We start from the raw sequence: 27,869 nt of genomic DNA on the forward strand, positions 1-27,869 counted from the left end.
GTAAGTCATAAAAGTCAAATTTAATTATATAACGTTAATTTATATCTAACCCTTACTTATATAAATGCATAGCACGTGCCATTACATTATGAGGTAATGAATCATTTAATTTAATTATTTCAGCGAATATCAAATGACCCCTTAGAATTTCATGGGTAAAATATTGTCTAGGATTGTAAATGATATTTGTTTATTTGATTTTGAATCAAAATTTGATCCAAAGACAATCAAAATTTAATCAATTTATAATTGGATCAAATATGGATTCACCCCTATCCAATGTGTCAATCTGCTGGTTGGTAAAGTTTCATATTGATTGTAGTAGAGACTTGGGATCAAATCCTACCTGCACCAGGGTTGGGGTTACGAGATACCCCCTCTAGCTCTTCAAAAGAAAAAAAAAAAAATTCTCTCTCTCTCTATATATTCATGTATATTATTATATTTAAAATTTATATTGTATTTATTAATAAAGATGATTTAAATCTTCCAAAATTTTTTCAATTAATTTTATTCATGAAATACAACATTTGAGCAACTTTTAGTTCATATTATTAATAAGATATACTATTTTGATTTTTTGTTAATTTGTTTCTACTATTTGCGTTTGTTATTCGATTATAACCGAAGTCGTATCCGATATGATACGATGGATAAAATCCGATTCAAATTTGAATACTAATGAACCAAATTTGGATCCGACTGAGTTCGATTCATTAGCAGCCCTCCCCTATAGGCTATAGTGGTGAGTAGTGACCACTGACCAGCATCGTTTTGCCTTGTTTCATGGTTAAACCATCTGGTTTGGTTCATCCAGTTTTACTGATTCTTTCATGAGATCGCTTCATTGACTGAACTGAACCGGTCCAATTTCTGATCCCGACCAACCCGTCCGAATTTCTGGGCACCTCCGGTTCTATCACTGACCTAATCTAAGCAGTTGAGGTCCTGCCACGTAGACTAACAGATGCCTCATAAGTACAGTGTGAAGTGTAACTTTGATAAACCTTAAGCCAACACCTAAGCTCTGACGTGTAAGACTCAAAGGTCGTGTAGCGTAGAATTCTTCGTTCACCTTTCCGTCAAACTCCACGTTTCTTCAGGTCTGAACTCATTGTCTGACCTGACGGACGACGAGACGTAAGAATGGGGAAGGAAGAGAAGAAGTTGAGAGCTGGCCACGCGTAACGACGGCTGCCGACGATCGATTTGGATGACCGGATCAGATAAAACATTCCGCCGACGGATCGTCATTATTCTCTTCAGATGCCAATCCAACGCTTTTTCTAATTCTGCACCGAATCGCCAACTCCCACAATAAATGAATGGATTGATCGACCCTTTTACTTTTACCTGCCACACAGAGAGAACTAACCTCAGTAGCCACTAGTCAGCGCAGAGAAGCGAAAGAAAAAACAGAAGATTGATCATATACATCATTTTCGTTTCCCTTATATTCTTCTATCTACCTTGAAAGCTCCGACTCCGAGCATGTTGAGATTCAACGCTGTTAGAACGACAGAAGCTTTGTTTAATTTACCCGATATCGATTGAATCCTCTGTGTTCTCTCTCAAGTTCCTTTTCGTATTTGTTTTCGAATCCCCAATTCCCCCAGTTCCCCCAATTTCCAATTCTTCGGAAATTAACCTTCTCTTTCTGCACCTAAGAGATTGATTTTCTCCGATGGGAGGCGAAGCAGCACTCGCTCCTGGTTTCCGATTCCACCCTACCGACGAAGAACTCGTGAGTTACTACCTGAAGCGCAAGGTATTGGGAAAGCCCTTTCGCTTCGACGCCATCTCCGAAATCGATGTTTACAAATCCGAGCCTTGGGATCTTCCAGGTTTGCTACTTCTTTTACATATCGCCTTCCAATCTATTCTTTAATGGTCTTTTTTTTTTTATTTTCATTTTATTGTCTTTCTGCTGATTTCTTTGATTCTTTAGGTCTGTCGAAGCTGAAGACCAGAGACCTGCAATGGTACTTCTTTGGTGCCCTCGATAAGAAATATGGTAATGGGTCAAGGACGAATCGCGCGACGGACCAGGGGTATTGGAAGACCACCGGTAAAGACCGACCTGTCCGACGGAATAACCGGACGGTCGGGATGAAAAAGACCCTTGTTTACCATATTGGGCGGGCTCCTCGTGGAGAGCGGACCAATTGGGTCATGCATGAGTACAGACTCGTTGACGAAGAATTGGAGCGAGCGGGAGTTCAACAGGTAAGTTAGTAATCGGACTTTTACAGGCTACAAAGACTGGATGATTATGTCTATCTGTCTGTCTGTCTGTCCTTTTATCCTTGTTGGATTTTCTTGTTTTGTGGAAATTGATTGATTGAATTGTTTTTGCTGTGTAGGATGCATATGTGCTATGTAGAATTTTTCAGAAGAGCGGTTCAGGGCCCAAGAATGGAGAGCAGTACGGGGCGCCATTTATTGAGGATGAGTGGGATGATAATGAGAATATGTTGGTTCCACAGGCTGAGATTGGGGACTTTGCATTGCTTAATGGTGGGGATGATATATACTACAATGATAACATTGAACAGGTATGTACTTTTTGATAACCAGTTTATCTTGTTCATTTATTGTACTTGTTGAATAATTTAACTGGAGTGCAGTAAATCGTGGAAAGCACTAAGTCATTTTGTCATGTTATTCATGATGGTTATAATGGTATTTGCTTTACTGTTATGCTCTTCTTCTTGGTTGTTCATAAAAAAATGATCCTTCATTTGGTTTAAATATGAATTGTATTATAATCTCTTTGAGTTGCAACTGCCACTGTAACCATATAAGTTTTTTTTACTCTATTGATGGAAACGAGATAAAGTGAATAATTCCATAGAGAAATACATGACAAATGGAATTAGTTTTGGATGTGGAGTCCTAGGGAACTTGGATATAGGAGATATTGGACTTTGTACAAACAAGGTGACGAGGAGAGGGAGTTTATCGTGTTGGATCTTAATACAAGTAAACCGATTGCATATGCAATTAGCTCTCAGTTGAACAGCTTTGTTGGCTAGCTTTCTTGATCTTCGTGCTTTATATCATGGTGACTAGCTGGTATTGCAATAGATGGTCTATGAATATTTGGAAATATGAGACTTGCAAATTTTAATAGGATGATTCAAGGGTAACGGATATGCTCCTTGGGTTCATCTTCACCACATAAGTCTCAGTTTGGAAGGAGTACAAGTACAAATATGTAGAGTGCAAAACCTTGTATTTTATATTATTTTATATATATTTGCACTGAACATATTTGCATTTGTACTCCTTCCAAACTGAGCATAAGAGAAGCTAGGTTGTTGGTATCTAGATTGAACCTCTTGATTGGTTGAATACCTACTGATGCTAATTCTCTTGCTTATTCCCTAACTATTGCTAACTCTCGTGCTTATTGCCTAATTGTGGAATGGACTAATAGGCTTAATATACTGGTCCTGAGTTCTGATGTGGGAGGCAGGTAAATGTAATAGTTTTGGCGCTTGATGGTTTCTAGCTGCGCGAGTTTTTTCCCAATCTTTTTCTGTCCTTTTTTTTTTCTTTGTAATTGCTCGATATTTTTTGCTAAATAAAGTTTCTCTTTGTTCTGTTACTTATCCAAGGAAAAGGTGCAGGTTGACTGTTATGACAGGACACCATCATTTGCACAGTTTCTTTCACTAGGAAAATGCCCCAGTTTCTGAAGTGAGTACATCGTTTTTATACAACTCCTTATTTAGATCCTTTTGCCAATCAAATGATCCATCAGTACATCCATCTAAGAAGATTTAGTTTGGTCTTGATGCCTTGGGTTGTTTTTCTTGTTCTTCTTCAAATCATTGATGTTTCTCATTGTGCCCCTAACCTTCTCCCTTTAATGCTTTGTGGGGCAATCGTGCTCCACCAAAGATCAACACTTTTTGTTGAGAAGCCACTTTGAAGATACTCAATAATTGTGACATGCTTTAATGGTGATAAATACCTTCGAATCTCCTACCTCGTGTGTGGTTCTCATGCTTAACAGGTAGTGAAAATGCCAACCATCTATTCCTTTCTTGTCATTTAATATCAAATATATTGGACTACACTGTCCTTGATTTTGTTGCCCAATGATATAACCTTCTGAAGTCATCATCATCATCTAAGCCTTATCCCAACCAGGGGTGGAGCTACATTATACTGTGGGGGGTCCTTGGCCCCCCTCCCAACTTTTTTTGAAGCTTTAGTTATAGAGTTTCTGCACAAGTTCAATCACTTTGTGGTGTGTGTGTGTGTGGAAAGAGAGAAGCTCAAGAAACTAGCAAGGTCACAGTATTTTGATCAAGACATGTAGTTATAAATTTATAATGAGAGTTATTCAATAGATCTGCATGAAGAATGAAAGAGTATCCATGGATTCTATCCTTAAGAGGATTCTGTCAAGTGATGGCCGGTTATGTTTTATAAAGAAGAATATCATAGCAAGGATGGGTACCGCTAGAGGAAGGTCAAATAAATCTAAAGTTTTGATGGCTGCTTGTTTGGAAACCTGGAGCCTTAAGGTGTTGGGATCGAATCCTGCCTTCACCAGGGTATAGGAAGATTATGGGTTTGGGGGATGAGCCACCCCGTTGTGTAGCACCATGAATAGAAAAAAAGGGCCTTAAGGTGTGGGTGTTACTTTTGAGGATGTTTCAGGTAACACTTTTTTTGAGCTACACAGGCCTAATCAAAGAAGGGACTTGACTAAGAGCTGAGATCTTGTTTTTTTTTTTTTTTTTGAAGAATCAAGTAAAAATTTCATTAAAAAGAAAAGATTACATCCTATCACCCTTGGATGTCTAGATGACATACCAAATACATTCTCAAAGCTTAAATGAATAATGATTCTGCATTACAAGGCTAAAAATCAAGGAAGTTCCAGAAATTTCCAATGGGGTCATCTTTGGAGTCTTGCCCAGATTGCTCAATCCTCCTATCGAATATTCAACGGTCCACCCATTCTCCTCCTTCCTTCCTTCTCTTATATGCAGTCGTGATATTTTGTAAGGAGCCCCATCTTCCTCCCCATCTCCCTATCTTCCCACCAGTCCCAAGATCACTCAATCTCGTCCTGACTTTTTCTAAATACTCTTCCTTTTTCTTTTTTTCTTTTATTTTCTTTTTTTTTCAAACATCTCAAAGGCTATTTTTGCAAAGCCTTCCCCTCCCCAAAAAACTAAACCTAGAGACTTTTCTATCTCAACCTCTCTCTCCACCAATTTTTTAATACACCTTCCCATTTTATACTAAATCATTGACTTCTTGATCCTTGTGAATCTGCTCTGCTCTTTCTCTCTCTCTAATCCCGTCCCCAGTCTTTGAAGCTTCTCCTTCTCCTTGTTTTTCTTCTTCTGTTCTCTCAATTGCAGCCTCTCTCCCCATTAGTCCCTGGAGAGCTACAACATCTGACTCTCCATCAATAATAACATTACTTTGCGACAACTTGTTCACACCAGGATCAGGCTCGACCCCGCTTATCTCCCTTTACTGCTGTTCCTTCGTCTGTGGGGGGACCAAAGACTGACTTTGCTTTGTTACCTCCCTATGAACTGTACAAGATGGTCCCATTGCCTCTTACTCCTTTCCTCTTGTACACCCATTTGTATTTTTTTTGTCAGTCCTACCCCTGCCAGGCCAAGTTTTAGCCTTGAAAAAATCTGTCACATGAACAATGTTATGGTTTCTCCCATTACGTGGCTTCTTATTGGTCATTTCAAAAGTCTGTTCCTCCTCCTGGAAATTGCTCCCTCTACCCAAATCAATGCCCATCCTTCCAACCATAACCTCCTTAAAAGGTAATTTGTCCTGTACAAGGTTTTCACCCTGTTCTTCAGGTAATTCTTCAGCACCAGACTTTTCCTTTGCTGTATCCTCACCTTCATTCTCCAGTTCTGCTTCAACCCTATCATATCTTTTCCGAACTTTCTCCTCCAACCCTTTCCACCTCTCTGATTCTGCAGAGACAGGAAAATTCAATTCATATCTATCCTCTAGGGTCAATTCAGCTACAACTTCGGCTTGGAGAAACCACGAATCCCGTCAATCTCCTTATTGATCTGAGGGAACTGCTTGACATCACTAGTCAAAGGCAGACATGGGTAGTTGTCGAAAGTCTTTCCTTTTCCACGTATGATCCTCTTCTTACCATTTTCATCAAAATTGGTTATCACCCAAATCCACTCTTCAACTTTTTTTTTTCTTTGGCCTTGTTCGAAAATCTACTTCCTGTTAGACCACTCTTTTTAAAATTTGGTCTGCTAAGCCCAGGAAGCTTTCTCTTGTCTCCCTTCCTTCTCTTGGACCAAATTTTCACCCTACTTTTGTATTCCTCAGTGTTGTGGGCTTGTGTTTTCTTCAATATTATTTCTTTCGGGCAGTAAGAAATCTTCAAAGGACAGCCCTGAACAGGGGTAGCCGATGGAGTTGCGACTACAGAACCTGAGATGTTGTCCCCTGAGATCGCATGCTCTGAGCCCCTGTAAGCCTCATCCTGTGAACGCAAAGGGTTTCTCGAGCTTTTGGCTCGATCTCTTAAACATTCAGCATCTCCCATTTTCCTTTGCATCAAACTCGAATTGTCAGCGCTAATTTTAGATGAAGATTTGCTGGGATTATCCTGCGAGTTACTAAAGGACCTTAGGATTCCACCACTGTTGGGGTTCTTACCACCCAGAGATTGAAAGGAAGGCCCACCAGCTTCAGCGTAACAGTATCGATCGCGATATGTTTTCCGTTACAATATGGGAACCAATGCTCCACAGATACTGGACCCGCAATTGTTTCTAAGGTCTGCAACTCGACTAAGTCTTCCTCAAGTTCGACGATTGCTTTCCTGGTATGAGTGTTTAATTTGGTCCTAAGAATCTCCGTAATCGGTTTCCAGTCCCCAACCTCCTCTGCGGCTGTTAATATCAGTTTTTTTCTTCCAGCTCTCCTTTTCATCACTCATAACTATCTTTGGTACCCTCGTCAATCTTGCCACCAATGAGAACTTGTCGATCTCCTCTTCAGCTTCGTATCCTTTAGAAATCATTCTATTCAGGCCTTTCCCTTCGATCTTTGATTTTTCCTTCCTCCAAAGATACCCTGAAATGTCTCTGCAATCGAAACCCATCCCTTTCTCTGGGATCCCATTGGAACACAGATATACCTCATTCTTAAATCTGTCGATTTTTCTGTGAAAGCAATAAACCAACCTCTTCCATTTCTCTTCATCACTGCTTCATAATCTCTTCCCTCCTTATTGAATTTGTTTCTCCATTCGGGGATCCTGACAGTGCAGACAGCCACGTCCAGGAATTCAAATCATTAAAAATAAATGCAACGCATTAAAAGAAATCAAAACTGTGGTGGCCTCACTTTTATCCGACCTAGACAAATGATAACTACGAATGAATGTAATGCATTAAAAAACATCTAAGCTATGGTGGCCCCTTTTTCTTTTATTTTTTTTTTTGTGAAAAGTTAATTGATTTCATTTTTTTTTGGATAAATGAGAGTAGTTTTATTAATTCAAAAAATAGTAGTACATTCAGCCTAGGAAGAGGCATGAGGTGTTACCTCCCCCTAGGACTGAGTCATAAACACTAAACAGACAAAAGCCTGCAACACAGTTACAAAGTGGCCCAAAACAGATCTCCCCTTGACACCCCTTGCTTGGCCAAAGAATCAGCCATTGCATTTGCTGATCTGCTGACCCACTGAAACCTGACTGACATATTCCTTGTCAGCCATTTAACTTTCTTTAACAGATCCCTGTAGCCCCAACAAGCTGTCTCTGGACTTGTCAACCAGCTCACTACTACCTTGGAGTCCCCTTCTACTATCAAATTATTCACTCCAAGTTGACTGGCCATTTGCATACCATGTACCACTGCTAGTATCTCTGCCCTTACAGAATCACCAACACCCACTGGTCCTGAAAATAAAGACATGTTGCTATCTTTGTCTTTCAGAATCCCTCCTATTCCAGATGGCCCTGGGTTACCTTGGCAGCTACCATCAAAATTCAGTTTTACCACTCCATCCGGTGGGGATTCCCATTCAGCTTGTGATTTGTTCTTTGTGGAGACTGTAGAAGCCACTGCTGCCCAGTTTCTCCTTAAGTCATCAAAGGAGTAATCTTCCAACAAGTGTGAAGATTTTAGCCACGAGACTATCCTTGTCATTATGCATTCCTTAATTTCAGCAAGACTTCTTTCCTTTTCTTGAAATATTCTAGCATTTCTCTCCTCCCATAAAGTCCACAAGGTAGCGACTCTGATACATTTCCACATTAGCTTCCCTCTTTTTGTCAATCTCCCAAAGGCAACCGGAATGAACAGCAGCTTTACTTTGGAAGGCAAGTTCCACCTGCACCCAAATAGTGCAACAACCCAGTTCCAAATATTGGCAGCAAAAGAGCACGATATCAGTAAATGGTTACAGTCCTCACCCTTCACTTTACACAAGAAGCGCCAATTTGGGGACAAGCACAAGTAAGGTTTCTTCTTTTGAAGTTTTCCACCGTATTGATCTTACCCAAGTAGGCTACCCAACAGAACACTGCTATTTTAGGAGGAATTGGCCTTGACTAGACCTCTTTAACAGGGAACACCTGAGAGGAGGGATTGGAGTAGAGGGCTTTAAAGAAAGAAGCACAAGTGAAGGAGCCAACCGAGGTTAGAGACCAAACCCTTTTATCTAGGTTAGGGGGGGGGTCTAGGCACACTGAGTCTAGAAGCAACAAGAACTCTGAAACACAAAGAATTTCTTCATCCCTTAACCCTCTTCGAAACCCAAAATTCTAGTTTAAATCCAAAGGGCGAACCAGGGGAGAAAGAAACCATGAAATTGGTTTCTTTTTAAAGAGAGAGATGGAATAGAGAGAAGGAAAGCGGTCTTTTAGGGGTTGAGTGCTCACCCAAATATCTTTCCAAAAAAGAATGGAGTTTCCAGAACAAGCATCATACCTTACAAATTTGAGGAACTTTGGGAGAATGCCATAAATAGCCTTCCAAGGTGTTGTGAGCACTTCGGGATACCTCCGCGTCCCAACCTGATTCAGAATAGCCATGGATATTCTTCACTACTTCATGCCACAACTTCTCCCTCTCCAAGGGCCACCTCCAAAGGCACTTACCTAAAAGAGCTTCATTCTTACTCACTACATTCCCTAAGCCTAGGCCTCCATTTTTGCTTCTACTCACCACCTCCTACCTAATCAAGTGATCTTTTTTCTCTTCCTCAGGTTCCCATAAGAAGTCCCTCATCAGTTTTTTCAACCTCTTTGCCTCCCTTTTAGGAATTCTAAAGACTAACAGGAAGCATAAAGGCAAGCTGGCTAAAGTTGCTTTAATCAGAGTAATTCTACCCCTAGGGAAATATAGTTTCTCTTCCAAGTTGTCAATCTTTTTTCAAACTTTTCCACCACCGGGTTCCAGAACCTACTTTCCTTTGGATTTGCACCTAAGGGAAGTCCTAGGTAGGATAGAGGCCACTGAGACCATGTGCAATCTAATGAGGCTGCTATAAACTCCATCTCCTCTCTACACAAATTTATTCCCACAATACAACTTTTCTCAAAATTTATCTTCAAATTCGAGGCCCTCTCAAAGTGAATTATCAAATCCTTCAGATTTCTTACCTCCATCAGATCACAACCTTCACAAAAGATTATTATGTCGTCTGCAAATTGAAGATGGGTTACTGAAACTCTATCTCCACCTATTCTCCACCCTCTTAAGGACCCAGCCCTATCCGCTTCTAAGAGAAGTCTACTAAAAGCATCAACAGCTAAAGTGAATAGGAAAGGTGACATGGGGTCACCTTGTCTCAGACCCGTGCTAGCTAACTACCTCATTGACTAGGACAGGTAATAATAATCCCCCATCCACTAGGTCGTAAGTCTTTTCAAGATCTAGTAAACAAACATAACCTTTACGACCCGATCTCCTCATCTCCTCCACACATTCATTTGCTATTAGGATCTGATCTACTATTTGTCTCCCCTGAATGAAAGCTCCTTGGGCTTGGATGATAAGACAAGGAAGCACCTTTTTAATCCTCAAAGATAAGACCTTAGCCATAATCTTGTATACACTAGTCACCAAACTAATAGGTCGAAAGTCCTTTGGATGCTTGGCCTCTTTCTTCTTGGGAATTAAGGCTAAAAAGTAGCATTAACTCCATGACTAATCACTGAATTATCCTCAAATTCCTTGAAGACCTCAATCAAGTCTTCCTTGATTATGTCCCAACAATCTTGAAAGAAAGCCATTGTGAAACCATCTGGCCTTGGTGCTTTAGATTTGTTCATGGAGAAGACAACTTTTCTTATTTCTTCCTCCTCAAAATTCCTTTCTAGCCAATTTCTACTCTCTTTTGGAAGCCTCTGCTAGGTCACACCTTCCAACTCCACACTAGGACCTAGGTGCTTCCTTAATATGGATTTGAAATGGTCAACAAGACAATTGGCTATCCTCTCTTGGGAATCAAGGACTAGTCCATCCACTTCCAGTTTGGAAACTAGTTTTTTCCTTCTCCTTCCATTGGCTAGTTTATGAAAAAATTTAATGTTCCTATCTCCTTCCTTGAGCCACCTGCATCTAGACTTCTGTCTCCAAGAAATTTCTTCTCTCAAAATGACTTCATCTGACTCTCTTTTCAGTTTCCATCTCCGATCTCTATCTTGAGAGTTTATGACTCTTTGGGATTCCTTCGCATTTAATTCCTCTATTTGGGTCATCAAAGAGGACTTCAATTCTTCTATTCTTCCAAAATGCTCCCTATTCTAATCCTTCACATGTGCTCTCAAACTTTTTAGTTTTTTAAGAAATCTTACTCCTTTCCACTTCACCCCCCTTAGGTCTTCTCTCCACCATTCCTCAACCTTCTTTAAGAAATCCGGGTGAGTTAACCACATGTTTTCAAACCTAAAGGGTTGGGGTCCTTGCCTAAACCACTCCTGTCCTATGCCAATGGGGCAATAGTCAGATGTGACTCTAGGTAGAGTTCTTGTTATTAAGTCCTCCCACTTGTTTTCCCAGCTTTGATTGAAAAGGAACCTATCTAACTTGGAGTAGGTTGGTGTCTCTTGAAAGTTGGACCAAGTATAGAGGGCTCGCAACAATGGGAGTTCCTTCAGCTCACGACCTGTTGGGGGTTGTTTGATTCATTCGTAAAATGAATTACATTGAAATCCCCCCCCCCCCCCAACACACACACACAAGCACTACAGGCCATTCCAAATCCCTTGAATCCCATAAAGTTCTTCCCAAAAATAATTCCTTTCTCTATAGGTGCTTGGTCCATACACATTAGTTAGTGCCCAAGTAAATCCATCCTCTACCGTCTTGAATTTTAACGACACTGAAAAATTACCTATTAGCTCCTCCAAAACCTCCACTGTATCCTCTCTCCAAAAAGGTGCTGAAACCCAATTTATTCCTCTATATTTCCATATGCTTCTTGCCCATCTTCTATCAATATCAACTAATTTGGTTTCCTGTAGCATCACTATATCCGGCCTTTCTCTTTTAAGGAGGTCCTTAATAAGCCTTCTTTTCCTAGCACTCCCCAGGCTCCTCACATTCCAAGTGATGACTTCCCCTTCTGAGGTCAGGCCCCTCTACTTGGAGGCTTTCCTTCCCTCCCCTCTTCCGCTAAATTCTAAATCTCCTTTTCCACCTCTGATCTTTTCTTCTTCCTTCAGTTGTTTATTGTTCCAGATCTACTTAAGACTGCTTTTGTTATGTTCCGCCCTTCCACAATTCCTTGATTTTCCTCCAAAGATTCCTCTTTTTGCCTATACTCCTCAAGGAAAGTACAAATCTGTCCCCAAATCCTCTGTGATTCCTCCCACTGCATCTTTCCCAAGATTGATTCATCCCCAACTTTTTTGCTGCTTTGAACCCCTGTTTTTACTAAAACTTCTTGAGCCTCATATTTTCCTACCACTTCTTCTTTTTTCTTGTACTCCTCCAAATACATACAGATCTGATCCCAGATCTTATCTAATTCCTCTTCCTCACCTCTTCCGCTTGTTCTTTGCCCCCCCGTCCCCACTTAAAAACTGTCCATCCATGGCTGCTGCTTCAAGTTGAGCTGCATAGGTACCTGTTCCAGGCACAAAACCCACATCAATATCAAAAAACAAATTGACAAGATTACCCGAAAGGTTGTGGGAAGGGGGCACTGGAGAGACGACACATGAGGGTAAGGTCACGGCTAATCCTTCCAGAATAGGTGATTGTGGGTTTCCATTGTGTTCAATCAATGTTGTTTTAGTCCTTGCATCAGAATCCGTCTTTAGGTGTTGTCCCCTGATTGATGACTCTGTGATCGGTGACCGAGATGTGTTCTGTTCCTCTAGTCCTCTATCGATGCCGTACTGCTCTAGTGAATTGGAAGCATATTTAGGAACTGGTATCCCCTGCCTCTCCTCTTTAATAGCTGCGGTAAACTCCATTTCCTTGGGTAGTTGAGAGTGCTTCTTCTGGGCTGAATCTGTAATTTCAAAGCCATCATTTTCCAAAAACAACAGCTCTGTGTGTAAGCTCTCATCAACACTGAGTGATTTGTTTTTTTTTTTTTTAAGTTCCACACTTCCGATACTTGAGCAACCTTCAAATCTGATCCTGAACTGCTTTCTTCCTCTGTTGCATAATCTTCAAAAGGGTCTGTAACCTCCTGATTTACCGTCTCTGGAATGAAAGAATACCCTGACTCCACTGTCGTCGGGTGCTTCTTGAACCTCGGGATGTGCTGTTCTAGGGAGCTGCCTGTTTTCTTAGAGCTTGGGGCCCATGCCCAGTTCTGATTTGCCGCTCCACTGCGGCTGGGTTTCTTTCCTGCGAGTGGTGGCTGCTTCTCGCTCAATGGGGACTCCTGAAAATTACACCGGAGGGATCTTATCACGGTACAGAACTTTTAAAACAGCACCTAATTTTGCTAACCCAGCTGCAAGAGCATTGAGTTCCCTTGGAATGCAGCACAGGTTTGCATTTGAAGCTGCCAATAGATCCCTTACCTCTGTCAGAAAATGATTGAGTCTCCCACGGCCCAACCTCCTGTCTTCCTAATGGACCTAACCACTTTATAGTTTTAGCCGAGTCTCCCTGTATGGATAAATTCTGAATGCTCTGTTGATTAATCGGATTACTGTAAGTGCAGCCAGCACTTCTTCCTTGTAGAGTCAGCTATGCCTATCGGCCCACTGTACACCCAGCAAATGTTCCCATTTTTATCCGTTAATACTCCTCCAATACCAGCTTCTCTAGGATTGCCCTGTGGATGGGGGGAGGAGAAAGGAAAATACCAGCGTCCCTGTTAAGGTCATTTATAGAGACTCCTTTACTATAATATGGTGGCTCCATTTCTTTATATTATGCTTTGTTATGATATTACAATAAACAAATTTTGGAGGTTTAATAAGAAAGAGAAGCCTGCCAAGGCATCACCTTGACAACGTTTGAGTGAATATAATGCATTAAAATGAAATCAGAACTATGGTGTCCCCTTTTTATTTATAACATTTTATTGTAATAGCAAGGTGCCAACCAGCGGGTTGGTAAGGTTTCCTGCTGGTCATAGTGGAGACTTGGGATTGAATCCCGCCTTGACTTAGGTTGGGGGATGGGCTACCCCCGCTGTGTAACCCTTGAAAATAAATAAAAAACATTTTATTGTAATTGGGTTCCGTTCTTTATATTATGTTAATATAATATATAACGGGGAACACAATAAAATGGTTTCCCCACTATTATTTATAGTTTTTTATTATAAAAAACTAGTTTAAAAGGTAAGAGCATGTAAGGTGTACGTCTCTATACTGGTGGCATACACCTCAAGCACCTATACACTTCCACTGTGCGTGTCTCCAGGCATGTGCCTGCCTCCAGTGTTTATTCAAAGCACTGAATCATCGAAGTGAATGAAGTGGATATGTGCTTTTGGTGTATTCCATGGTCAAGACACAATCAAAATTAAAAGGGGTGGTTATAAGTGCTCCTATGCTTTGGGAGCAGATTGTTGGCAATTAAAAAGCAAAGTGAACTTAAAATCAGTTTGTTAGTGATAGGGATGTTTTGAGATATCTAATGTTAATTCTAGAAGTGACCATATTAAATTCAGTGTGGCTGGGTGAAGTTAAGAGTGACACTGACTGACAACAGTCAAGAGGTAGTCATCCATGAGGTGAAATGATCTGTTGAAGTTGGATATCCTAAAAAGGAACAACGAGTGGTCTAACATAATTATTTCCATGTTGTATTTTGTCTTAAGAACAAAATGAAAGATGGGATTCCTGCTGCAGAGCAAGCAATACTTGGAGATGGAAATCTAATTAAATTCTGGACTGATCTGTAATGGGAGACTCAACCCTTTAGCGGGTCCTTCCCCAATCTCTTTCCCCTTGTCTTGGACAAGCAAGCCTTGGTTTCTTGTATCCTCATTAGAGAAAAAAATGGCTTAGCCCATAATTTCAATGACTGTAGAGCCCTTACTGAACCTGAATTGGCTGAGTTATCCTCCTTAACATCCCTAATGAGAAGTTCACTACTAAATCCTACTATGAAAGGATGATTGCTGGATCTATGCCCTCTTTCCTGGACAGAAAGATCTGGTTCTCTTCTGTCCCTCCCAGAATTGCTTTCTTTATATGGGAAGCAGCTTGTGGCAACATAAACACATATGACCATATTCAAAGAAAAAAAAGGTAAAGGACAGCTACACATTTCTTCTCATGTATGCATAATGTGCCTTCAGGATGGTGAATCCATCAGGCATCTTTTCATAAACCATCCAGTGGCGTGCAGTATTTGAGAACACTTCCTGGAGGTCAGGGATAACAGCTTTTATTGGGCCCCTCCCGATCATGTTTGTGATTTTGTCCATCAATGGAAAGACAGCAAACTTGGGAAAAGAGGTAATATCTACTGGTAGGCAGTAATTTATGCTGTTATGTAGGGGCATTTGGGAAGAATGCAACAAAAGAATCTTTGAAAATAAATGCTCTTCTATAGAAGTTTTGAGAAGACATAACAACCTTGGTTAACTCCTGGATGTTGGCTCAGAAGACCTTCACAGGCGTCAACCTGGGTGATATTGAATCTTCTGGAAATTCTGCATTCTCCTACTCCTCAGTTCAGTATGCTCCTCTCTCCAAGAACCCCTAACACTTATATTCTGTGCTTTGATGGTAGTTTAAGAAAAGATCAATAGAATCCTGCTGCTGGAATAGTCCTGTTGAGTCCAGATAGTAGCTTGCAATGGGCTTTTAGTGGCCCAGTCAAGGTGGTTGATGCTTCAGAGGTTGAGGTTAAAAGCTCTTCTCAAGGGTCTTCAAATAGCTAAAGTTCTCCAAGTTGATCTCATTTCAATAGAAGGTGACTCCAAGATTGTTATTGGTTGGGTTAAATCGAATGGGTATGAGCCTTGGAGGCTGGTTCATTTTCTCCATGAAATTTTAGGCATTTCAGCGTCTATAAGTTGTAGATTCAGATGTATACCGAGAGATCTAAATCATATTGCTGACTCTTCAGCATCAGGGATGATGATAAAGGATCTTTTGTACAGTGCAAATAGATTACCTGATTCATGAAAGGGCTTTTTCTTTTAGTTTGGGAGGTGCACCTCACACCTCTCTTTAAGCCTTGTACTGTTTTTTCATTTCTTTAATAAAATTCTCGTACTATTGATAAAAAAGACAGGGAAGTAATAGTAGTGATGAGAATCACTTCATAGTCTCTGCCTTTATAAAATTCCTTACCAATTTGTGGAATTTCTTTTATATGGAATGACTGACAAAGTGACAAGTTGTTGATGTTGTTATAACATTTTATGGCCATAAATCTAGGGTTTCTGTTCTCCTCAAGTACGTTACTTTTACCGAGTTTATTTGTCTTAGACATGAACTTACAATGCACAATGACATCAGTCAATGTGTTTGGAGAAATGGGAGGTGGCAAGATACTCAAAGAAGAAGCAGTTGCAAAGCTCTTGGTCATCTCTGGAAGAAGGTTTCATAAAGTTAAGCATTGATATAAGCCGGGACCTTTAGGTGTAGGTGGAGTATTCAGAGATAAAGATGGTAATATTGTAGCTTTACTTTCTGGACCAATTAGGGTTGGGGTTCACTAAGGGCAGAAGTTAACTTCAAGGTGTGCAATTGACAAGAGAGATGAACACGGACAAGACTAATCATTGAAGGTCAAAGGTGGTGACAGGATGGTTAAGAAATATAGAAAGTGTTATGGGTTTATAAAGATGAAATTAAGGAAACCAAATGACTTGAAGGAATATAATTACAAGGATTTAGTGGGTCCAAAGGTCGGCCACTGGGGTAGCTTGATACATTAGCTAGACAGGAGGGGGTTAACATGTATCAATTGTTTTGGGCCCAATTGTAATTTGAGATTAATTTGTTTGGAGGGGTACTGCTTCTCTCTCTTTCCAAGAACTCTGGATCTGCTACCCACAAGAATGCTACCCACACTACTGCTGTATGTCGGCAATGTTTCTCTATGAATGACAATATAGAACTATGGGAGATGTTCCTGATATCTGGCTACAGTGTCTTGCAGGTAGGTGTGGGTAGCAGATCCTGAGGTTCTCTCCAAGGGATGCCTGTTTGTTATGTATATATTTTGTTTTTTCTCTAATATAATTCAAATCAATGTTACTAATCCCCAAAAAAAATATGGCATCAATCAATATGGATGGTGATACATTTCATGTTAGTTCTTGAATTTGAGCAACCGTTAATATCAATAGACGCATTTGATTTAATTTAATTTAATTTTTTTAAGTTTCAAGGATTGAGACAGGATATCTCTAGGAAGGGTTTACCCTTCAAAACTGGCCACATGTCTTAATTCCTTGTTTTTTATTGTATCAGTAGTGGGTCCAAGAACCGATACATATCATATAATACACACCAATATGTATGATACTTTTGAACCTTGGTTCTGATCATTAGTTCATTACTATTATGCTGCCCAGCTTTGAGTTATCTGTGTTGCCTTGGTGATGATACATGATAAAGTTGCTTGCATTGTAACTAGTGTCACTCCTTTTTGGATTGTTCTAGTCGTGCACAATGACTCTAAACTTAAGTAATTTTTCTATCTTAGCAGGATCCTGGCATTGGGCCATCCGAAAATGTTCCTGCTCCATTGAGCGTCTACACAGGAAATAATTTCGATTACTTAGAAGAATCTGGGGACGTTAAAGATGATCATAAGCTCTTCATTGGCATGGGCAGGAGGGATAATATGCTAGAGTTGCCTGATGACCAAAGATTCATTGACTTGCCAGAAGAGTACCAGACGGACCCAACACCTGTCAAAGATGATTATTTTGTTGAACTGGATGATCTTGTAAATTCTGTTGATGATGGTTACCATGGTGATGACCCTGTTAATGAGGAGTTGAAGTTCTTTAATGCTTCTGATAGCCTACCGGCTAATGATGGGTCATTCATAGAGATTAATGATCTCCGAAATCCATCAAAGGCTGATCCATCAGGTTTTGAAATGCTTGATGAATACCTTGTATACTTTGATGCCACTGAGAATGATCCTCAGTCTTCTATGTTGGACCAATCAGTGCTCAGCCAGGAGGTAAACCATCGTCAAATCTCTCAGAGCCATGTTTCTGTTGCTTATTCAACTCGTATGGAACCAAGAATTTTCAATATTAATAATTTATCTATTGCCAGGTGAAACAAGAACTTGTTGAAGAACCTCTTAGACCCAAGTCCATGACACAAGGTAGTGATGGTGCATCCTCTTCAAAGCAAGAACCAGAGACGACACAATTCACACCAGGTACATATTCTATTTTAGAAAGATTAAATAATTGAGATGTTGCCCCTGTAATTTGCATCTGGCTATGGCATGAATTGGTAAATGAAATGATAAGTCTGTTATACATGGTATAAAAGTGTTCTTCCAAAATATGGTTTTTCTGTCTCATGCCATGAATCAGTTCTGTTCCTTTTTTGTTGTTTTTATTTTCCTTTTTCTGCATTTTTTTGCTTCATAAGGGACATTTTTTTTGCTCTTCTGTGGTGCAGATGTCCAATACGATGAGGGTTGGGACAGTAACATTGTCAAACGTGTTAGCCGCATGTTGGGTTCCATCCATGCACCTCCTGCATTTGCTGCAGAGTTCCCGGTGAAAGAAGCAGCTATTGGGCAGAATTCATCAGCTGAAGCTTCTAATCCTGTTCATGTTACTGCTGGGATGATACGAGTAAGTGGCATGACAATAAGAAGTGCCGGAAATTATTCTTCATTTGGGAAGAATAATGTGGATCTTCTCCTTTCTTATGGCATGACACGGGGTGATATGATAGCGGCCAAACAGTTAATCGGCGGTACTGCTGCCATGGATCCAATGGCTAACATACTATCTGGGAAGGCAGGGTCAGTGATGATACATGGTGGTTTCTATTTCATTTTCTTTTGGGTCCTTATTCTCTCGGTGAGCTTCAAAATTGCAAGCTATATTTATACCAGGTAGTAATTTATCAACCTTGATAGAACAAACAGTCAGAATCCCCACCAGCCCCCCCAAAAAATAAATGGTCGGGGCGGGGACCATAAATTTCAAGAAATAGTGTTGCAGGAGCAGGTCTAAGGCTATTGGTAGAATTTGAAGCAAAAGAATATTTGAAACGTAAAATGACTTCACTTTTCATCTGCAAGCCTTGTATTCATTCATAACCAACATGAAACCCGTGCGGGTATGTTGTTTTGTCCAAGATTACTGTTTAACTGCCTTGTGGTTCACGTGGATACCCCTTGTATTTCTTCAATCAAACTCTTATTCTTCCAAATTCAAACTGTTATTCATCTAAATTCATGTGGGTTTCTGATTGGTTAAAGTTTTCAGGGACCATGCCTCTCTGACTATATTTATATTATATAGCCAGAGAAGAGAGTACCGACTACCAATTACCATGTAAATAGTCAGAATCCAGACATAGGACATACTCCCAAGGCCATCCATGTCTTGGCTCGTATCTTACCCACTTTTTGGTATGGTTATTGTTTTGTCATATTGTAGTATGGATTATGATTGTCACAAAATCTCACTGCTAAATTGGAGTGGCATTTGCGATTAAGTACTTTATATTGTATCAGATGGTGTCGGCTCTTCCGATTAATTAATGAGCTTGAATCCGGAAACATTCGATGCTCCATTTGTTTCTCTGACACTTTTCTTGGATGTGTGCCAACAAGGGTCTCGAATTTGCAACGTATGATATCATCTGTGGCGCCTGGTATAGGAGACTTACGAAAATTTTGTTTTGTTTGGCCTTATCAAGTATAGGAGACTAAGAACAAAAAAAAGAAAAAAAAGAAAAGTCAAATGCTAGTTTGTGAAAACACTTTTGATGGAGCATCTGCAGAGTAACAAGAAGGCATCATATTTGCAAAACGGTTGGGTGTGGTTGCTTGGCGTTTACGTCTTATTATAGTTGATCTGATACCGCACATATTCCAACCTAATATGATCTGATACCGCACATCTTCACCATATAATTGGGATTCACCATAAAAGTGTGGTGTCAGATTGTATTTGGTAGGGTGTTGGAGTGTATTTTTTTTTGTTGGCAAGTGATTTGTACTCGATTAGAGGAGTTTACTGTGGAGTGTTACTTTGTAGGTGTTTGGCATCGGTGTTAGGAATATTATATTGTTTTTTCATAAAAAGAGTGCTAAGCATGTGGAGTTGTAAGTATCATTTTTTGAGAAAATAGGGCTTATTTTTTTGTTTAGAACTAGTGCTGCCATATAGGCATTTTCTAAGAAAACAGCACTGGTTTTGTTTGGTACCCGTGTTGACAGTAACGTTTTCAACATTGATTATTATCTAATGTTCAAGATGATGCCACTTCATTACACCGCTGGTAGAAATATATCATTTTCTTAGAAAACATTGAATTTGGTGTTGTTTTATACCACACTTTCTCTATTTTTAAAGTGTGATTTGGAACAACATTTTTTCTAAAAAAACAATATCAAACAAGAGGGTGCTGTTTGAAGCACCACTTTCTTTGATGTGGCACCTATGGGGCGCCATTTTCTTAAAAAACAGTATTGATGCCAAACATCACCTTTATTTACTTCGTTCATTGGCATGGGTAGGTAATATTGTTGCAATTTGTGTATTGCTAAACATGCAGTTTCCTTGTTTTGACCGGTCAATATTCCAGTGGCACCCTCTTTCATATTACTTGTACTGTTGAAAAACTTAATGCATTCATTTGCCTACCAACTTCCAAGAAAACAAATACTGTTCTTTTATACATGTCTCACTTTATGACCCAGAAAGTTAGGTAAGTTTTTACTTGTTTATAGGACCCAAAAGGTTAGGAATGACAATTTTTCTCATCCTCCACGGACTGGACTTCTACGACACAATGAAGTTGGGGATGGGGATTATTTTGGTGGGGCAGGAATGGGGATGAGATTTATAGGAATCCCCAATTGGGGTTGAGGTCGGGGATGGGGATTGAGGTCCCTATTTCGCCCCGACCCTGATTATGTATATATATATATATATATTATTTATATTATATATATTAAATATATATATTTTTATATTATATATATCAAAATATATTTAAAAAATTATTTATAATTTAAAATTTTTATTTATTTTAAGTAAATTTATTTTTCAAATAAATACTGTTATTTAAAACATTTTGGAGAATCAGGGATGGAGGACAAATTTTATCCCTGATAGGGATCGGGGACGGGGGTTAATTTCATAATCGGGGTCAGGGACGGGGAATATGATCCCCGCCCCATTGCCATTCCTACAAAAAAATATGGCCTTGTTTGGTGCGTCTTTCCACATAGGTTGGCTGTTTAGAAGCTCGGTAGTTCACGTTTTCATCTTTTCCTATTTGGTTGAGGGAAGATCTAACCGCCAAAAGACTTTGCCCCAAAAAGACACGAGAAACTTGATTCAAACTTATTTTGGGAAGCCAGAAATAAAGCTTTTTGCCTTTTTTCATCTTGTCTTCTTGTAGAAAGATGTGCCTCCAACCAAACGGTTTGTGGGTTGCTAAGATTTTTATGTAAAAGCTCATTATGTCTTTTGACGGTTAAATTTTCTAGAAAATCTTTCAAAAAAGACTTACCAAACAACACCATAATTTATTCAACTTTCAATTTTCAATGATAATGACAAAGAAGGTTTATTCATTTAAATATAAAAATGTTAATTTTCTTCATAGTTTTCATCATCATCACTTTCCAAACATTATCCCAATTTCGTGGAATTGGTTAGATGAATTCTGTTTCACCATTCCGTTCCTTTGCCAAATTACGAGCACTTAATTAATTTTTACTAGTTTGACCCATTTCTTTTTTGTCAATACCTAGTCCTTCTAGTTCTTTTAACTTGCAACAGATCACTTTTTCCAGATGTTTTGTCAAGGGTTTTCTATGCACGTGATCTGACCATCTTAGTCTATTTTTCTACCATTTTCTTTTACAGCTACTCTTACTTTTTTTTTTTTAATTTTTTCCGAATGACTTAATTTTTGAAACCATCATTTCTAGTTTTTCTGCTCAATCTTGGAATATGCATTTTTGCCACTCTCATTTTTTGGACATGAAAATATTATTACACTTTAGATAGAAAATTGCACTTCTTTTTTTTTTTTTAATTTGGTTTCCCTTCTTTAAATTTTCTTCTTTATTGACAATCAAAGATGATTAACCATTCATTGTTGGCAAAAGACTTTGGAGAGTATTCCTTGGTACTCCAAGCTTAGGTGGGACAATAGACAAGTAGGTATACATGCGGGTCAGCGTAGTTGGCTGGAGTGATGACCTGCTACATCCAAGAAATGGAGGGATTTTTATCTCTTCAAAACAAGGCCAAAGGATTTTTCTATCAAGTGAGTTTGATAAGAATTCACAAGATCACAACATTTCTCGATAAAATAGAAAAATTAAGGGTTCATTTGGTTTATAGTTGGAATCATAAATCAAAATTCTTCAAAATTGGAATCGGAATGGTCTATTCCTATAACCTATTTAGTTCAGATAGGAATGAGAATGAGAATTGGAATCAGCAGGAATAACATTTTATTCCCAAAAGAGGGGCAGGGAATGGCCATTCCCTCAAATAGGAGAGTGTCATTCCAGCAGGAATGAGAATGAGATTCCGATTCTTCTCAATCAAGCCATTCCAATTCCAATTCAAATTCCAATTCCAAACCCCTATTCCTATAAACCAAACGGAGCCTAAATAAATTATCTGATTAGAAAACCTTTTTCCCATTAAAATTTATGATAGTACAACTAACAGTTTTAAAGGCAAAACTTGGGGGAAAACTTTCAGGGTGTTTGGTTCCTGGGTGCTTATTTAATAAATGCTGTCCACTTCAGTAGTTCCCTTCTCTTGCTTTTTCATTTGTATCAAAAATTATAAAAGTGGATTTCAGTTTTTGTGCATACCTACATTTGGAGAAGTTATTTTTTAAAACTTTCAGAAACAGTTAATGATTTTTTGAATGTTACGCTGATGTAGTGCCTAGCGTCTAATGACACCTAATTATTATAAATAATTATAATTATTATCTTTATCGATTTTATAAGATAATAAAATACAATGTTCACGAAAAAACATAAACTAAACGAAACACGTACTTGTCTGTCAGATATTTTCCACACGGCATACGTTAATTCATATGACCATGCCTTTCGGTATTTGTAATGTTGCATGAAGTTCTTTCATGGACTAATGTGTCAGCCCTGTAGCAGAGGTGGTCGAATCTTGACCACCAAATTCTTTTCAAGAATTTTGGCATACATGAATGCATGGTTGGAAAGAATAAATTGAAATTCCTCTCCACAAAAGCATCTTTACCATATATATACCCAGTAATAAATTAAAGTTAGAATTCTTTTTATGTCTCTCTAAGAAATTGACCCAGCTGAATACAAAGTTTTTTCGGGTGCAGAACCACCAATGGGTAAGGCTAGGGAGTAGCAGACAAGAAAGGAAATTTCAACACGCTTTCAACTTTTTTCCACCATAATTGCTTCTGGAAACCTTACATGGTCTTCAAGTGTTCTCTATAGTAATGACTTCTAGAAGATCACTTTTTTTTTTTTTTCCTCTTCAAAAGCAAATTTGTGGGATTCAATCAACTCTTTCCACCAAGACCAAGACTAAAAACATGACATGGTCTCAAGTGTTTGTAGAAACACTACTAATTACATATCTCATAACTGAACTATGCATGATTTAACATATCCTAATCCATTATTGTTCAATCCATAGCCTTTCCAGTTATGAAAGGGTATAATTTGGTTTAAGAACTTAGGGTCTGTTTGGTTTGTAGTCAGAATTGGAATAAGAATCCTTCAAAATTAGAATCAAAATGGTTTATTCTTATAATCTGTTTGGTTCAGACAGAAATGGAAATGAGAATTGGAATAAACAGAAATGAGATTTCATTCACAAGGGGGTAAGGAATGGCCATTCCCTCAAATGGGAAAATACTATTCCAGAAAAAATAAGAATAGAACTCTGATTCCGTCCAACTAAACAATTGTTCCGATGCCAATTCCAGATCCCTATTCCCGCAAACCAAACGGGGCCTTAAGGGTTTACATGCGTGGAATTCTGATTTATACCAGCATTTGAAATAAAAAAAAAAAAACAGTTGCTATGAAATCTTTAGTTAATTGCAAATGCTGGCATGTGCTTGATTGTTGTTGTTTTTGTTGTTTATTTATTTATTTATTTATTTATTGAAGGGTCGCATGGGAATACTATGACCATATGGTTGTAGCAATGTGAACTTGGAATCAAGTAGGGAAGCTTGCTACACAATTACATGGAAGAATGCTTTCCAAATCCAAATCGTTCATTCGATCGATTGGAAACCCTTGGCTTGACCATATATTTGCCTTCCCAAATAGAAGCATTCTATTCATAAATTTGATTTACACCCTTACCTGATACAAATTAATTTGCACTTTTATCTTATTTATTTATTGAAGGGTCGCATGGGAATACTATGACCATATGGTTGTAGCAATGTGAACTTGGAATCAAGTAGGGAAGCTTGCTACACAATTACATGGAAGAATGCTTTCCCAATCCAAATCGTTCATTCGATCGATTGGAAACCCTTGGCTTGACCATATATTTGCCTTCCCAAATAGAAGCATTCTATTCATAAATTTGATTTACACCCTTACCTGATACAAATTAATTTGCACTTTTATCTTATTTGTTGTACAAAATTTACACTACTTATTAGCAGTGCAATTTTACGTTCCAAAAATATATGAAAATTTGCATCACCTTCCACCTTTGTCCTTTCTATATAAAGTGGGTTTGTTTTACTCCTCCCAAATAAATAAAAACAATTCCTCTAAAAAAATAAATAAATAAAAACAAAGAAAAACCTAAGGCTCCATTTGGGAAGAATGTAAATACAAATATGTACAGTACAAACTATATATATTGTATTTCTAAATCTGCTTTGTATTTGCACTGTACATATTTGTACTTGTATTCTTCCCAAACTAAGGCTCAGTTTGGAAAGAGTACAAATACAAATATATATACAATGTGAAAACATGCATTTTATATTTCTAAACCTTATTTTGTATTGTACATATGTATTTGTATTTATACTCCTTCCAAACTGAGTCTAAAGGAAAATTGTATTAGAATTTGCAGTTATTTATAGGGATGCAACTTGGGCAGGCTTTGATCGAAAATTTGTCAAAATTTGAATGGGTCCAGCCTGAAAGCTGGACCCAACACTGCAGATTCTTAGACTTTTGTCCTATCAGTTGGAAAGATATTAAGAGAGAGTTTGACAAGAAGATAAGATGCAGATATAGATCGCCAAACAGCTCAGGAGTAACTTCAAAAAAATTATGAGTGTATTCAAAGATGCATGTATTAAGCTCGATCGTTTCAATATGGATCCGGCCAAAAAGATAATGTTGACAAATAATGATGTGTGGGAAGCCTATTTAGGGTTTATAGGGAGGGGGTGTTTGGTACAGTGGCATTGTGTTGCCTTTTGGGTTGATAAATACAAATTTGTGAGAAATATGTGTTACCAATCGCATGTTTAGAGAAAAATAACAATTTGTATTGATTAATTCAAAACACTTTCAAAATATTTGAAGCAAGGTTCAAAATATCGATACAATTGATACACCAATTGAAGCTCATTTTTCCTTTTTTAGTTTTTTAAACCTGGTGTAGAGGGGTCAGTTTAAGGCCTGTCTACCCCCTGAATTGGGTTAAACCTTGAAACACCCCTTGTATGGGCGTATTGGGAATCCCTCAATACGATATGTACTGAATTTGGAACATTGATTTCAAGAAAAAAAATCCCTCTCACAAATTTGTATTGATTGACCCAGAATATAAACGCAACACCACTGTACCCAACACCTCCAATATGATGCCTCTCATTCCATGCATAGGCATAGGATACTAGCAGAGAGTAGAGACCTTATCACCAACTCATGAGCTAGTTGGTATTGATAATTTGTTATTGTCTAACCACCCATGAATTAATTGTGGCATTGCACATGATTTTATATATTTTGGTGTAATCACCATGGACTCTTGCATGTTGGTCAAGTCTGTCCGAAGAGACGATGGGGAAGAGAGGGGAAAAGATGAGAGAAGGGAGGGATCTCCTTGAGAAGCCCTAAGGTTAGGGTTATGTGGTATTGTCTGGGGGAGAGTTATTCCCCTTTTTATAGAAATGACCCCAAAGCTATATGAAGAAGGATCTAAAAAGAGACATTTATTATTAGGAAATTGGATATTTATCTTTATATCGGCTATTAAGGGATCACCATTGGGATTTTGCCACGTGTCCAGTGAGATCCTTTAAGGATAAAGTTTCCCTTCTTCTAAGGATTCTCACGTGGCACATGTAAGTTATGTCCCTTTACAGGTTTCCCTATGGTGTGGACAGGTGTTAAGGGCAAGACCTAGATCTAATTGGTGTGCTTGGGTGTTCTACCTTTGAGGCGTCTTGTCACAACTGGCTATGAATAGAAGGAATGCCAATTTCCCGTAGGCGGGTGTTGCCAGCCTCAGGGTCTATCCTCCATTCATTATAACGGGAGTTGCCATTTCATGCTCATCATCACAAGGTGTTGATAGTGCATATTGGGCTCATCTCGGACTTGTGATATCATTTTATATTCATCACAAGTCTCGGGTAACGCTGATTGCTTATTACATGTCCGGGGAGGTGTTTTATGGTCATCGCGGGTCTCGGATGGCGCTTCATGCTCATCGCAAGTGTAGGATGGTCTTCTCTACTCACCACAAGTGCACGGGCCTTATAGAGGTGTCATTGCACCATTATAGAGGTGTCCCAGTTGGGACTTCTCCATTTTTCTTTTAACATCCCACCGTAGTCCCGGTGATATAGTTAACTGCATGTACTTATATCTGGAATTTTATTTATGCAATAAGCAAGGGTGATCAGTAAACTGGACGTGCGTGGCTTAATTTGTTTCCTGATTTCTTAATAAGAAAAACACTTTTGATCACTCTTTACATCCGAAAGATGTCTACCGCAAATTACCCAAAAAAAAAAGTAAAAAAGTGACAAATTAGTTAATAAATCCATCTAAACATCCGATTTCACCTTAATAAACTAAGGAGAAAACATCCATGGCCATCAGCTTCCATTTGCAGAGAAGATAGCTAGAATGGCGTTGCAGGCTAGGCAGGTTACACGGGCTTCCCTGCCCACCTGCAAAGCTTCATCTCTAATTCATTAATGTCGTAATCTGGTTGAACTTTCACCTGAGAATTCAAAAATTCATCACATATTATTAAAATAGAAAACAAATCTATCGATCGAGTTGATCATATATATGAATATATTCAGAAGGAAGAATCACCTGAACAGTATGAGCAACTGTGTGTTCGGTTCTGTACTGATTCTCAAACACGATATCGAGCTTCTCTTCTTCGAGAATGGAGAAGAGAGATGAGGACAAAGCCACGTCTTTGAGAACGATGGTGCTGATGAGAAGGGTATTGTCTATCCTTCTAATCTTGACAGAAGGAGCGAAAGGCTGTGATTCGTCATCTATCTCTATCTCACAATCCATGTCGTATTCATTCTGGTCTTGCATGGTGCTTCCACATGATGCATCACTGCTTGAAGCGGCTTCTCCACCGTAATTTTCTTCATGATCAGACTCTTGATGCTCCATCTCCACCTCTCTTGCCCCCCTCTACTTCTTCACCTTCAGTCCTTTTCTTCCCTGTTCCATTAATTGAAGTAGTCCAAGTTTATTCAGCACACACAGAAAAGAGGAGAGAGAGAGAGGAACTACATACCTGGAAATATTGGCTTAGTATCAAAGATCAAAGCTTTAGAGTAGAGAAGGTATTGTCTGAAAGAAAAGAAAGAAAGCTCTGTGGTTTGAGTCGTTTGACCTTGTTTTTCAGAACATGGCTGTAAATGGAACAGATTATTACAATGGCATTATCAGATATAGATTCCTTGGAAGCTTTAAAAGCTTGAAGGGGCGAGCCGTATAAAGTGCAGAGGAAGCTTGAGTGATGGCCCCATCACGTTTGTACGTGAGAGAGATGCCCACGAGGATCTCGAGGGCAAACCTCTTACGCCTCTCTGCACGTTGGCATTGTCGAGCCAATGGCAAATGCTCGAGCCCTTCTTATTATTAAGGCCATACTCACCATACCCATAATTTTATGTGACGTGGTATTGAAACCCTAGCTCTTGCAGGAAAAAACGAGAAATATCTGGCGTTTTCTACTACCCATCAAGAAGCTTCTGTCAATTCCAGTCAAGTGGCTGAACCGAA

General features: G+C 39.0%; 2 protein-coding genes across 3 annotated transcripts; one reads left to right on the plus strand and one right to left on the minus strand.

The window, feature by feature from the left end:
* Positions 1-1,029: 1,029 nt before the first annotated feature.
* LOC148870950 (NAC domain-containing protein 53-like) lies at positions 1,030-18,860 on the plus strand. 2 transcript variants are annotated; one of them, XM_088973426.1, is made up of 6 exons: positions 1,030-1,844; positions 1,949-2,226; positions 2,364-2,555; positions 17,133-17,618; positions 17,717-17,825; positions 18,074-18,860. In XM_088973426.1, exons 1-6 carry the CDS (start codon positions 1,685-1,687, stop codon positions 18,520-18,522), a joined length of 1,674 nt encoding a protein of 557 aa, XP_088829552.1. In that variant the 5' UTR covers positions 1,030-1,684; the 3' UTR covers positions 18,523-18,860. The 2 variants fall into 2 exon arrangements, with proteins under 2 accessions (XP_088829552.1, XP_088829551.1); XM_088973425.1 differs by having other exon boundaries at positions 1,102-1,844; positions 17,130-17,618.
* Positions 18,861-26,527: 7,667 nt separating this feature from the next.
* Positions 26,528-27,692, minus strand: LOC148870951 (uncharacterized). Its single transcript, XM_088973861.1, has 3 exons — positions 27,379-27,692; positions 26,934-27,302; positions 26,528-26,835 (listed from the first exon to the last, which is right to left on the minus strand). Exons 2-3 carry the CDS (start codon positions 27,249-27,251, stop codon positions 26,761-26,763), a joined length of 393 nt encoding a protein of 130 aa, XP_088829987.1. The 5' UTR covers positions 27,252-27,302; positions 27,379-27,692; the 3' UTR covers positions 26,528-26,760.
* Between the last annotated feature and the right edge of the window lie 177 nt (positions 27,693-27,869).

Source organism: Nelumbo lutea, chromosome 2 (assembly GCF_056320005.1).
Source record: "Nelumbo lutea isolate HS-2025 chromosome 2, American lotus-T2T, whole genome shotgun sequence".
NCBI lineage: Eukaryota > Viridiplantae > Streptophyta > Magnoliopsida > Proteales > Nelumbonaceae > Nelumbo > Nelumbo lutea.